The sequence below is a fragment of the Sinocyclocheilus rhinocerous genome, unplaced genomic scaffold (assembly GCF_001515625.1).
Source record: "Sinocyclocheilus rhinocerous isolate Xijiao unplaced genomic scaffold, SAMN03320098_v1.1 scaffold241, whole genome shotgun sequence".
NCBI classification, from domain to species: Eukaryota; Metazoa; Chordata; class Actinopteri; order Cypriniformes; family Cyprinidae; genus Sinocyclocheilus; species Sinocyclocheilus rhinocerous.
In genome coordinates this window covers 3,087,871-3,103,018 of record NW_015659312.1, presented here as the reverse complement: position 1 = coordinate 3,103,018, position 15,148 = coordinate 3,087,871, and the positions used below count along the sequence as shown (strand labels likewise).

The following is a 15,148-nucleotide window of genomic DNA, read 5'->3' as shown; positions in this document are numbered from 1 at the left end:
ATATTCTGAAAGTAAGCGACTAATTAAGAGCACACACTTTTCATGAAAAGATTTGATGACCCTGTGCTGATTATAAAGCAAAAATAATTTATTTTAAACAAAATAAATACTGTGCCATTCGGTAGAATCACACCCAGCACATTCTCACATCCACTTTTTGTGTGTAACCCCACGTTTTTTTTGTTTTGTTTTTGTTGTTGTTGTTTTGTTTTTTATCATAGCTCATCAATCAAAGTGAAATTTGACCCATAATAGTATCGCATTAGCCCTAGTAGAAGTCGTAACTACCATCTAGGCCCAAAAATCTCCACTGACAGTCTTTAAAAAGTAGCTGTGTATTCTGCAGAAATACAGGTATGTATCATTTATATAAATTATAATTATAATTATAATAATTTCATTAGAGTTTTTGCAACTCAACATGAAACCAATCACATGTCGAAACTGTTAAGGTAAGAAGGGGGTGAGAAAGAAAAAAGATAGGAAGAAATCTGAGGGAGGCAAAGGCAAGCAGCCAAAGGAAACAAGAGTGAGTCAGTACCCCCATTACATCAGAACCCGAAGCCATTTCTTAATCTTTCCGTCCCGTACTCCCCCCTGTTGCTCGAGCGCCTGCTGTGTGTATGCAAGTGTTGAGGGCCGATGTTGTCAGCTGTCAGTTACAATATTGACACTGATCGGATTCAGCTCTGGACACTGAGCTCATAAAACCGGTCTCGGGAGGTGTGAGCGTGTATGTGTGTGTACCTGAAGGTGTAAGGGTATCTCCTGGGTGATTTTCACTAGCTTAACCTGCAGTAGGGCTGTAATTAACTTGGGCTAATTATTGGCAGGCAGGGGTTAGGATGCTTCTGAGAGATCCCTGTGCTGCCTGTGCAGATAATCACAGCTTAAGGGTCTGTCAGAGGGTAAACTCTATGTGTGTGTGTGCATGTGGAAATGCTAGGAAAGCAGCATTGGTGGATTCAGTTAAGCGAATAGCCCCATCTAGCGAGATTCGACATTTTAATTAGGCTGTTCTACAAGCATCCTTTTCACATCCAGGAAGCTAAACAGATGTTAAGGCTGCATTTTACTATGAAAGTTGACCGCTAATGTGCTAACAAACGTAAGTATCTCAATCCTTTTTTCTGAATGCCTGTAATGAAATTGACAGCAAACAGCAGCTGTTGAGCTGAATTGATTTCATCTTTTAATCATCATTCCCCCATTTCCTGTCATTCGAACAGACGCATAGCATATTCAATTAGCAACTGAACCCCAGCCAGCAATCTATATCAGATGGAGGAGAGGTGAGAAAGAAAGGTGGAGGGAGGGGAGAACACATGGGAAATCACTGAGTGCCACGGCACCGCAAACAGCTGTACTGTTATCCACAGAGGAGCTGCTGAGATACTGAGGGTCAACAGAGAGGCGTCAAACAGGACAAAGACACTTGGATGTGTCATTTCCTCCCCTAAACCCATTGTTCCATTTTTTTTTTTTCAGACTTTCTCTTTTTAATACTGGATTTGTTAAAGGAACAGTTTATAGACTGTACATCAGGCCAAGAATCTTTGAAGAGTTGTGGCGTATTTCAGCCTTGAAGATATAGTTCACCCAAAAATGTAAGTTTGCTGAAACTTTACTCATCCTCAGGCCATCTATGATGTAGATGATTTTGTTTCCTCACTGGAACAGATTTGGAGAAATTAAGCAACATCACTTGCTCACCTGTGGATCTTCTGCAGTGAATGAGAGCTGATAAAACAGCTGATAAAAACATTACAATAATCCACAAGTAATCCACATGACACCAGTCCATCAATTAATGTCCTGTGAAGTGAAAGCTATGTTTGTAAGAAACAAATCCAATATAGGTGCTTTAACTTTAAACCACCACTTTTGGCCAAAATATCAGTCTATAATCCATAATAATGCTTCCTCCAGTGAAAAAAGTCCATCCCTGTTGTCCTCTCACATTAAAATCCACCAATATATTTGTTTAGAACTGTTTTGGACTGTTTTTGCTTGTAAACAGTGCTTGATCTGTGCATATTTCTCTCCTGATTCAGATGAGATTATTTTTTCACTGGAGAAAGCAAAATTATGGATAAAAGACTTGTATTTTACCTGGAAGCAATAGTTAATTGATGGACTGTGTGGATTACTTGTAGATTATTGTGATGTTTTTGTCAGTGTTTGGGCTTTCATTTTTACAGCACCCATTCACTGCAGAGGATCCATGGGTGAGCAAGTGATGTACAGCTAAATTTCTCCAAATCAGTTCCAGCGAAGACAAACTCATCTACATCCTGGATGGTCTGATGGTAAGTAGATTTTCAGCAAATTATTCCTTTAAGGCTGGAACTTTAGCCCAGATTTTTGCCCTGGTTTACAATCTGGAGTCGAAGCTAGTTGCCAAAAATCAGATCCAGTCTGTGGATACTGGGCACAGAAAATTGTATAGTGTATGATGGGCACAAACGTCGTTTTTTGTTTTTTTTTAGCTTCAGACTACGAATCCATCCGGGTGGATATTTTGATATTTTGAGTCAATTTTAGAACACACATCATGAGTTGCATCCGAAACAGCTAGAAAATCTATTAGTGTATGATACTCAGTCTTTGTGTGTTTGATGCAGAGGTTTTTTTTTTCTCTGATACCATTTACAAAGTCAGAAAAGGTTTTAAAATCTGTTCAAATTTTAATAATTGTATAGTGTATTCCACCCTTGTTATTATAATTGCATTTTTATATATGAACAGGATATTTGTCATTTACAACCATGACTTTTTCCTTTACTGCAATAATGAGATTTAATGTGAGATACAGCAGTATAAATCTATATAAAGAAATGTTTTGTAGTACACGATGCATATATATCCGCAATGGAGCTTTGTACAGTGTGCATGCATTAATTAAGAGTTATGTAGTGTTATGAATTCATCACATTTTATATGTACCAATTAGAGCAGGAACTGCAGGTTATTTTCATATACATCAATTACATTAACAAACACTCCGACAGTAGATTATTTATGCGTGCATGTGTGAGTGTTTGTGTGTGCGACCATGGACATCATGATAATGATAACCTCATCAGTGTCTGTAATTACAGTAATGATGTTAGTACACAAATGCACTGGTCCCTCATTAGGAGAATCTGTCCATGAGGCAGAGCAGGGGGGCTTGTCTAAAACCTAATATATCAAATCTACACACAGCACACACAGAATGCAGTTTATGCTTGCTGAATTAAGTGCATGTGCTGACTGCGTACTTAAAAAAAGAAAAGAAAAGTAGGTGGACACATGAAAGGGTGACCACATACTTTTTGCTGTCACAGCAACAGCAAAAGAAAAAAAAATATCATGGAATTGACATGCTTTGTACCACTTTGTTACTGGTCAAAATGGAAGGATATGTTTATTAAAAGCAACCTTTTTACTTTTGAAAATTAATTTGTACACTTTTTATTTTACATTTTTATTTGGCTTATTATTGTTAATTTTATATTGATTCTTACTATGCATCGCTACTGCAGTTTAGCCCAATTGTGCAAGTAATAATGTTCATTTCTGCAAGGCTTAATCCTTGCTTGAATAACTATTATTGTCTCCACAAGAGACAAGGAGTCATTTCTATTCATAGTCTTCAAGGACATAAGATTTATTATATATTATTTATAAATTCTACATTTCCTTTTTTTTTTCTTTTTTTTTTATCAGTTTCTTGTTAGTTAAAGATAGCTAAAACACACACACACACACACACACACACAACACTTGAGTTTCTTAGACAGCTTTTCTATATGTATGTTCAACATGTTGTCACCTTTATGCATTTATAAAACTATTTTCTTCTCTTGACGGGTCTGGAAAGAGGCCTGTGGTTGTACCAGCAGAAAGGAAACATAGGAACCATGTCATATATTTGACATATAATGACACATGGCATGAATGGAGATGTGATTGATCAGTGTGTAGCCGTAGACAGACTAATCACCCAGACAAAGCATTTTGTCAAACAACACATCGACAAGCTGCAGTCAGCAAACATACCCTGGATTTAAAAACATTTGAAGTGTTCTGCAAAATTTCACCATTAGATATGTTAGAGGAGACCATTGAGACTCCTTATTTTCCCCCAATAACCAAAACTAGCAAGTACAACAACCCCTTCCTATAGATTTATATTATAACTGTGGCATGTTGTAGCTATTGTTTCTAAATGTGCAGTCTGTTGTTTTTCATAACAAATGCTATATAGATTAATAAAAGTCATTATTGGCCTGGTAATGAGTAATAGGCAAGCCTTATTATAACAAATGCTACAGATAAGAACTATGGCACATTTTCATAAGAGCAAGTACAAGTCAGAATCGAAAGCCATGTGTAAAATAGGTTCTAATGATGAGTGATGGAAAAACTGGCCTTCACATATTCCAAGAGATGGCATAGATTAAAGGCAGGGTATGAGATTTTTCAAAAACGCTTTAGAAAACTGATTTGGGCCGAATCGCAAAACAAACTTGTAGCCAATCAGCAATAAGTGGCGTGTCTACTCGTGATGTGGAGGAGAGCGCGTTCAGTGCATGGGACGGACATTAGCCGAGCCGAGCGACAGAAAGATAGAGATGGCGGATAAAAAACAAAAGAGGAAAACTTCTGCGGAACGATAAGGCAAGAAGTAGGACCCGTGTAAATATCGGATCAGCTTTCCAGCGCTGGAGAGAACTCAAGGAGCGGAGGCATGCGATCGGACGCCGAGGTTGCTTTGTTTCTTCTCAATAGGTGAGTAACACCGTGTCTACAACAGCTAAAGTCTGCCTACACTGGACGTGTCAGCACGTCATAAATAGAACCCGGCAGCAGTTTTCTGTCGGGGATTTGTTGCGCCGCGCCGCTCACGTCTGTAGACACGGTGTAACATTGGTTTTGCTTTGTTTCACAGAACTAATCGTTGCCTGGGTTGCGTACGTATATGTGGGGCGAAGCTATCAAAATAGGGGCAAGACCCTTTTGGGGTAGGGGCGTGTTTGTTTTGGTGATTTCAAATATCAACATTGGCTACCAGAAATCACTTACTCTGCCTTTAAATCATTAAGAGCCTGATAAACTGTTAAGGAGTAAGAAATAGCCCATACTTCCCACGGCATGTTGAATTAGAACATTCTGGCAAACTATGGCCTATAAGTGCCTAAATAATATAACATTCATTAGATATCCTATATAAACAAATAATTGTTAACTGCTATGACTTTATTGCAGTTATCAACCAACTTTGCATGTGTGGCTGATAGCACAAAAGACCATTTTACAAAAATAAACATATAAGCAAACAAATAAACCTTATGAAGGAGCATGACCCCGGACTCCACTAAAACAGTTCACGCTTCAATGTTCGAACCAAAACTACGCCCTTGCTTGTCATCCATCCTGAGGGCAGCCGGAGTGCAGCATCCACGCGTCAGTTAGCGATAAGGCCTCCCCGGGTAACCATGGTAAACGACCAAGATTGCTGCTAAACTGGGTAGTTTGATTGAGTTAGCGCTAATTCACGTTTAATGACACTATTGATTGGAACACGCGGGTGTTTGTGTTCTAACAGCCTCTGTCAAACCAATCAGATTAGCTGAGTACACCTGTATAACCGCGGAAACAAATAGCGCAAAGCAAACAGATTGACGGGACGAGCTCGCGAGCGAGAGAAACGCTGCGATAGCTCTAGGATCATTTAGCAATCAGGCGGCAGTCAGACAAAGCGGGGATATCTGTGACCAGACTCCAAATGAGCGAGACAGAGACTAAGTGAGAAACAGAAAGCTCACAAGTGCTAAGTACTAAGAATTGAAGATCACTCTTTGCTGTGCGCGCACACATAGCGCTCAATCTATCACCACAACACACTCCTGTGGGAGAGAGAACATAACACATCCGACCATCACCAGATTAATGGGTTAACACCCGGCACGTGCCCATAATGTGCTCCCGGGGACGCGGAGATTAGGCCGAGGCAGACAGTCCCGTCTTCAGTGTGCAACACAGACGTCTATCGATCTTCGCTATGTGTGCGTGTCTGTTCAGTGTACTAGACTCAAAGCGAGGTAAAGAGTGATGAGCATGTCACCAGTGCTTGCTCTGCTGACAGTATGTAAGGACTGTTGACAAGTTAAGATGAAGCCTCACACACAAGCTCTCTCAGGAATAATAGGGCCCTTTTTCTTTCTGTCAATAACCGTGAAGTGTTTCAGGGTGTGTGTTCGCACTCAAATAGTATCTGTAAAATATATATATGTAATATGGGAATAAAAGCAAGCCCTAGAGGTGAATATGTGGCCTGGTTTAATATGGTTGACCAGGCCAATTTCAGCAAGTGTTCACACATGGTGGGATGTGAAGCTGATTATTGTGAAGTTAGCATGTTTCGCCGAGTAAACAAACACTGTTTGGGTTTGGATACACACTCAGTGATAATTTGCTTGATTGTTTTTGTTTGTTTGTTTGCTACTTTGAAGAACTTGCAACATTTAGGGTCATATAATGCAACTCGATGCAGCTTTTCAATTGCAATATGATTTTTAAGTTGAACCAACAAACACAGCAAGTGATCTGGTTTGATGTTTTTTTAACTGTACACAGAAACCTGCTTCTTCCTGCAATGCACTGCAGCACAAGTAATTATGGTTACTTTGTTTTGTCTTTTATTTCTACAGTTTTTAAAAAATATATTTATTTTTCTTAACATTTAAAATGTACTTCTCTCTGGTCATGTATGCTAGTGACCAGACTTCTCGTTATTTATGAAATTTTTACTTTATTAAACCCTGCCCCTTTCTTATAATCGACTGCAAGCTTGCATTCAGATTTGCCTCCATCCAGTTAGCAACCGATGAATAGAACCAAGTCCAAGTCATGTTTTGTCCTTTATGATAATCTGGTTCAACTGGATATACATCACAAAACAGAATAAAAAAGATACTAACGTTGCATATCGACATATCGATTTTTGCTCCTTGTCATGTATGTTTCCGATGTACACATAATATAAAATTGAAAACTGTTCAAATAAAGGGAACAAGCCACATAGAATTCTTTTGGATACCTATTTAAATATTTAATCTTTAATGATGGTTTGAAATTTTATGTCGACAGCTTGACATTTTAGTTAAAGTGAAGACATTTACATTGAATAATTACATAAATGAATTCAACTTAAAAAGCCATGCAAATTTTTGCCATCACTTTTGTTACTGTTAATATTGTTAATATGCCTTTGAATATGTTAATTAACAAGTGAAAATCAAAGACTTCATTTGATATCAGCCCTGCATGTTAAAATTTAGTTTGTATATGTTCAAATGCAAAACATGCCTTAAAAATAAACTTTCTTGGAAATTTCAAATAAATATTATGTTAGTTTGCAGATACTATTTTGATTTTAAACCTCTGTGGTCAAGCAGGTTCCATTGTGTCTCTCTCTAACTCTGTCTTTCTCTCTTCCTTTCCCTCCATCAGTTCGTCTCCCCTCTGCGTTTTTGAATGGGACCTGCGGCCATTGTCTCTGTGTCAATCACACACTCTCACACACATACCCAGGAGACACACAATTGACATTTGGCAGATTGCTCTGTGTGTGTGAGTGTGAGAGTGGATGTGTGTGTTTTAGGTTATTAAGATAAGGCAGGTATGCCGTAGGTTCTTCATTAACATGTTAGAGGATCTCATCATCCTTTCTCCTCTAGCACTGTGGCCGTAATTGAGTAAGGCTATTAGACACAGCCTGTGTGATGGCAGGAGGGGGATGGTGGCGTGGCCAATGGTGGAGGATGGAGTCTTATAACTGCATGACACAGTGTGTGTGTATGAGAGCATGTCTATATATGTGTGTATATGCATGTTGATGGGATAGGGCTATTAAAGATGATGTCGGTTTAGGTAGACTTTAATAGTCCTGCTGAGCAGCGGGTAATTGGCCGTATCCTGAGAAGATAGGAGAGATTGATTTAGAGGTGCCTGTGTTTAAGTGGACACCTTGGAGGGGTGAATTTTTAAGCTTTAATTGTGGCTATAGTGCCACTTGGCATCTGTAACCACAATATGAATGTGAGAAATGGAAATATGAGTATACTTTATAATTTAGGTTGTTTCAGTCATATTTCATATTCATATTTTTGACTTTAATAAATCATTTAGATGTTATCTATTTGTAGCTGTCTGCTTTTATGATTTTCTGAAATATCACACACTCTTAAAAATAAAGGTCTCAAAAGGGTGTTTTTCACAGTGATGGCATAGAAAAAACGTTTTTGGTTTCCCAAACCAAATGATCGAATCATTTTAATGATCGAAAGAACCTTTTCCCATTATAAAGAACCTTTTGTGGAATGGAAAGGTTCCATGGATTTGAAAGTTTCTTCATGGAACCCTTGATGCCAATAAAGAACATAAGAGTGCAGCGATTTGTTCTAAGGTCTTTTGGATAGTGAGAACTGCTTTTCTGTTTTGAGTCCCCCCCCCCTCTTTCTCTCTCTATTTTCAGTGTTATTTATTTTCAGCCTTTCATGGATTTGCTGATGGTCTCTTATGTTCTTCTTGAATCACATTCCACCATAGTACTTAGATATTGGCTAGAAAAAGTCATCCCTTAAAACTGTGAGTGACGTCTGACAGTAGAGCGTGTTAAAACAGGAGTTTTAAAAACAGGAGGAATGAGTGGTGCAAATTATATAGGGAAATACAAGAAAAGCTATTTCAGTATGACCAAAATGGAATCTTAATCTCAGAATGATAAGTGCACTGTAACAAAAATATCAAAATAATATATAATAGTATAACATTTAAAAGCATAATTTAAATGTACACCATAGTAAATAGTTTCAATACTGTATAAACATCATAATTTCCCATAATGCTACAAACCTAAAAAGCTGTAGATTCATGATACAATATTGCCACATGATGTCTTCGCGACATACTCTTTCTGTTTAGAAATTAAACACTGCCATCTTGTGGTTGATGAGAGGTTTACATTCTCCCTATTGCCATTGTGCAGGTGTGTCCAAATTTGGTCCTTGAGGGCCACTGTTCTGTAGAGTTGAGCTCCAACCCCAATTAAACACGCCTGAACCAGCTATTTAAGCATACTAAGCTTACTAAGCATACTAGAAACTTCCAGGCAGGTGTGTTGAGGCAAGTTGGAGCTAAACTCTGCAGGACAGTGGCCCTCCAGGACCAAGTTTGGACACTCCTGCCATTGTGAAAAGCACAAAAGCTTTTGGTTGAAAAAGGATAACTTAAAAAAATCAGCTCTTGCATGTCTAATTAAGAACTTTTTGTACATTGTACAGAATGAGTTACCAGAATTTTACCATATAATAAATTCAATGGCAATGTTCCAAGAAGATTAAATTGCTGTATATTTTATATTTCCTATACTTGTAGACCTATATGTCATGAAATTTTATAAAACCTCTGACCTATTACAATGTTTGTTACTGTAAAATATATAATAATACATCTGATGGTACAATGAAAGGCCTCACAATGACGTTTAATTCATTTAAATGGGCTCTGCAGCAATTGACCAATAACAAAATAAAAACTTAACCAAAATTGTTAACCACACACTCACACATACACACACACACACACACACACACACACACAAATCCTATAAAAATTAACTAAACAACATAAACGGCAACATAACTGAGAACTAAAATGTGTGTGTGTGTGTGTGTGTGTGTGTGTGTGTGTTTTTTTTATAATTATGGAAATAGGCCTAACTCTTTGCCGTAAATTACAAGGTGGTTCATACTTCATAAAACCACACTATAACAATATTTTATCATATAAATATAGTTATTGCCTTGTTAAATTTACATTTTTTAATTTGTATGAATTATAGGTTTATTCATATTTTACTAGAAAACGATGTTACAAATGTTACAGTAGAATGAGTAGACTGTCTTTAACAAATATATATGTTTAGTACCGTTTATAACGTTCATTTAACCAATTAGCGTGTTTTGTTGCAGCAGTTTTACATTCTTTTCCCTTTAAACATTTACAGTATCTGACTGCGCTTCATTTTCACACGTAGTGCGATGCTATTGGAACGCAAAACTGGCAATCTGTACGTGCGAGGCGAAGAAAACACGGCCGGAGAGGGGAGACATAATGTGTTAAATTAGTGTACGACGGTCCGATAAATTCAGAAATGTACAATAATGCGGTAATAAATTTAAAAAGTTCTATTGCTAAATACTGTATACGGTTGATATTATGACTGAGCGCCGTGTCGTTATCAAACAACATCACTATCGGTTACAAATCTCACCATAAGCGGATTGGTTTAACCCTATTCATTAACGGCACCCGAGCCTGGCGCCTCTCAGCACCCCCTCCCCCGCGGACCAACAGAAACGCTTTATCATGAAAGCGATTTAATTAGCTATATTTTATTATTTGTTATCAGTCTAAGCATCAGTACTGGAATGCGAAAAGTAAATCAGGCCCGAGTCTCTTTGCGTGTACAATAACCATTATCGTATAATTAGGTCCAGGGCATCCAGTCATGTTTCTTGTGCGTCAGCTGCTGCAGATCTCTGTGCTGCTGGATGCGACGTTGTGGCTGGCGATTTCTGCCAGCCCTACCGATGATAATGTACTGCGGGGCGGCCATGGAGAACACGGAGAGCCGGGGCATGAAGAACCCCATAAGGATTCTTACAGCACATTCGCCTCCGAGTTCCTCGAATCCAGATACCTCTCAGACGAAGGTACGATGGAATAAAACTGTAACGCTTAATCTGAAGTCATCAATGCTGTTTTTGTGTTGTTTCTCAGTATATGTGAGTGCAATTCATAGAAGCACTGAATACATGTAGTGAATGGTCACCATCTGATGCCCTTCCTCGACCACAGGCCTTTTAATTAGGTTAATAATATTGTCTGTTATTGATAATTATTATCATTTTTTTTTTTACAAGAGATTGTTTTTGATTCGCTAATATAATCATATGGTACAACATCAGCACCTTGGTCAGCACCCCACAAGACTCACATCCAGTTACCCGCAGGCTTTCCCAACCCCATATTTTGTAGTCTACTTTTTTGGAGAAACTGCAGATACCTAGACAGTGGTTCATTAAGTCGCAACACATCAAATAGAATAGAATAGAATAGAAACTCTTATGGCCACATGACTGGGCCTGTGTTGTAGGTACAGCTATGTAACATACCTGATGGGACAGTGTTCAAAAGAATAAATGTGTGAATATGCAATATCATGTATAATATACAAAACAATACAACATACACTACCGTTCAAAGGTTGGGGGCTGGTAAAATAAAAAATTTCAAAGCTTTTAGAGATTTTAAAGATCTAAGATTTTAACGACCCTAGGAGGTCTTTGTGGGTCATAAAGGCAACTAATATTTTTTTTTTCTTTTCTCAAACCTGTGTGTGTGTGATAAAAAAAATGTTACACAACACGCTACATTACGCAAACTTTACCCAAAGCTAAGGTTAAGAAACTGAAGTTCAACAAAGTCACTGTCCATCCCACATTGCAATGTATTAAGTAAAATTAAAATGTAACATACAAATATATGACGTCATTAATGATTATTTTTGTAGTAGGACTAGCTGAAACAGTTCATTAATGTATTGTGTCTAATGTCTCATATAGGTTACCCCTTCCCAACTGCACCCCCTGTAGACCCATTTGCCCGCATCAAAGTTAGCGACTGTGGAATAACCAAAGGATGCATCAGGTGAGCAGATGGAATAAAGCTTAAAATGAGTCTATAAACAATAGACTATCGTAGTGTCAATGTCAAACTGTGTATTGCAATCAAACTGCAGTCTGCCATGCTATCCAGTACACTCAAGTGTGATTGTCAATACGAGTAGTCAAGCTGCTACTCATTGTCATTCAGTGAAATGTTCTGGAGCATGAAATATACATGCACATCATGTAGGATGTTTGAATGTATGTTTTGATGGTTATTATTAAAGGGATAGTTCACCCAAAAAATCAGTCATCATTCACTCATCTTTATGTTGTTCCAAACCTGTATGACTTTATTTCTTCTGTGCAACACAAATATTTAGCTGTTTTTGTCCATATAATGAAAGTTAGCAGTATTTAAAACAACACAGGACCCCACTGACTTTCATTTTATGGAGGAATAAACATAAAATGAAAAGAAATTTTTTCGAAATATCTTTTTTTTATGTTTCGCAGAGAAAGTCAGATCGGTTTGGATTCACATGAATGAATAAACTGTCCACATTTTAAGTGTGCCTCACTTTGTCTTCCTCTTAACCTTTCTGTTGCTGTAGATATGGCAAACCAGGCTGTGACGCAGAGACCTGTGACTACTTCCTGAGTTTCAGGCGCATTGGCACAGATGTGGAATTTGAGATGAGTGCAGACACCGATGGATGGGTTGCTGTCGGTTTCTCCTCTGACAAAAAAATGGTAGAGAGAGAGGGATTACATATAAATGGTGTGAATGCTTTCAGACCTTTTAAGAAATACACAGTAATATTGTTGTCGTAGGGAGGTGATGATGTCATGGGCTGTGTTCATGATGATAATGGACGTGTACGGATCCATCATTTCTACAACGTGGGCCAGTGGGCCAAAGAGATCAAGCGCAACCCGGCGCGGGACGAGGAGGGCATCTTTGAAAACAACCGTGTCACGTGTCGCTTCAAACGGCCTCTTCACGTGACTCGGGAAGAGACGCTGGTAGACCTGCACCTGAGCTGGTACTATCTGTTTGCTTGGGGACCTGCCATACAAGGTAAAGAAATTCAGCCTCATTTTAAAAGAATAGTTCCAGTTCCAGTGGATCCAGTGATAGGTGTCATCAGAATGAGAATCTAAACAGCTGATAAAATATGCACAGATCAAGCACAGTTTACAGGCAAAATATAAATAAATTACGAAAAACAGTCCAAAACTGTTTATGTTGGTGGGTTTTGATGTGAGAGGACAACAGAGGACAGACTTTTCTCACTAGAGGAAGTGTTGTTCTTGATTATGGACTGGTATTTTGGCCAGAAGTGATGGTTTAAAGTTAAAATGCCTTGATGGATTTGTTACTTACAAACACGCAGCTTTCACTTCACAAGACGTTAATTGATGGACTGGAGTCGTGTGGATTATTGTGATGTTTTTGTCAGCTGTTTGAACTGATGGCATCCATTCACTGCAGAGGATCCACTGGTGAGCAAGTTAATATAATGCTGTAAGAAATGATGTAATAAAAAATTTCTCCAAATCTACATCCAAGGCCATAGCCATGTCTTGAACATTTGGGGGGACCAGGAGCACAGAAACTTGTCAATGCTGCCCCGCGACTTTTCTCAATAAAATAGATTTGTTACTGAATCTCTGAATAGCTGAATAGCTGTCGGTCATTTAACATTTCTATCGTAAAAAGGTTGACTAATATTAATGATTTACAACTTCCATCTTCTCTTTCTCTCTTTCCTCGCTGGAATTTGCACTCTGCTTCTATGAACAGTAAACCCCGCCTACTTTGATTTGATTTGGCCATCTCAATTATTTTGACATTGATGAGCGCTGTTAGACCGCTGAGGCAGAGCAGGCTAAAAATTTAACTTTTAAAGTTTTTTGTCATCCTAATGAAGTGCTGCAGAGCAGTATATTGGGGGGATTGGGGGGACAGTTTGGCCATTTCTAATTATTGGGGGGGGACTTTGTTCTGTTTTTCTTCTCAGGTTCCATCACAAGGCATGACATTGACTCTCCACCGGTGTCAGATCGCATGATTAGCATCTATAAATACGAGGACATTTTCATGCCTGCCACAGCCTATCAGACATTCTCTTCTCCCTTTTGCCTCCTCCTCATCGTTGCTCTTACCTTCTACCTACTGATGGGCACACCATAACCAGCAAATCCGTGTCACTGAGAGAAGAGAGAATGAATACAACTAACCATGGAGCCACTATTAGCACGATTGTGTGCCAACTTTACAGTATTAGAAACAGGCAGCAATAAATTGCGATTCTACAATATCCTCAATCTACGTACACTAAGAAGGTATTTGGACTGTGAATTAATATTCAGTTATATACAAGCAATGATTCTCATTCAGAGGAGATAGTCAACCATACACTTATTACATATTACAATATATTTTATTTTGATAAAAGAGTAGAGTACCCCAAATGGTATGTTACGGTAGGTATTTGAAACAATCTGAGCCAAATTAATATTAATATTCAGTATACTTAAAGTGCGGTCACATTAGTTAAATTTCAGCAAAATTTTGTGTGCAAAAAATTCCATTGTACATCACTGTCAAACCAAGCAGCTTTCTATTAGTCAAAGCTGTAAATCCATGAAAAACTTGCGAAATCGGTCTGAGGAAATATTTCGCCTTTATGTAAAATTCTCAAACACGTGAATTCCTATTGAAATTACTGGATTTCACCCACAAAAATTTGCTCAACAATGGTAAATGTGACTGCATCTCTACAGTGGCATATATTATGTCCCACTAAAGAACTCTACGGGGAAGTGAATTGCCTTGTTCTATTGAATGGAATATGTTTTGCCAAATCTCAGTAGAGGTGCTCTGCTGTTTGTAGTTGTCTGCTTTCCAATGTTTTCCAATATATTACAGCTCTGATTACCATTTATTAAGGCTGTGGATTTCAGAGTGATGTAAATTAATGCCTGTGATTGACTACGCAACTTACAGCAGTACATAACAGGCCCTACAGCACAAACACACATACATAGTATTCAAAAAACATTACTGCCTTCCAGTTAGCCAGCATTGCCAGCTCAGTATTTGATGATGCATGCCAGCAAACTAGTCTCATCTGAGCCATTTAGATCAGTGTCCCCTGGAAAAGAACCAGTCCAGGAGAGAATCATCTGATTTTCATTCCAGTGAATTAAAAACTTTCTATACCAAGGACTTCATGCCATTGCAAAACTTACAAAGAGTCCAATAACTGATTGCTGCCTGTGTAGAAAGATTTTTATCACACCAGTTAGTGTGTGATCTATACCAAGGACTTCATGCCGTTGCAAAACTTACAAAGAGTCCAATAACTGATTGCTGCCTGTGTAGAAAGATTTTTATCACACCAGTTAGTGTGTGGCTGTAT

The 15,148-nt window shown here is 38.3% G+C and overlaps 1 protein-coding gene across 1 annotated transcript; it reads left to right on the top strand.

The window, feature by feature from the left end:
- Nucleotides 1-10,194: 10,194 nt before the first annotated feature.
- Nucleotides 10,195-15,023, top strand: LOC107723406 (DOMON domain-containing protein FRRS1L-like). Its single transcript, XM_016531995.1, has 5 exons — nt 10,195-10,766; nt 11,679-11,763; nt 12,335-12,473; nt 12,555-12,801; nt 13,745-15,023. Exons 1-5 carry the CDS (start codon nt 10,562-10,564, stop codon nt 13,915-13,917), a joined length of 849 nt encoding a protein of 282 aa, XP_016387481.1. The 5' UTR covers nt 10,195-10,561; the 3' UTR covers nt 13,918-15,023.
- The last annotated feature ends 125 nt before the right edge of the window (nt 15,024-15,148 follow it).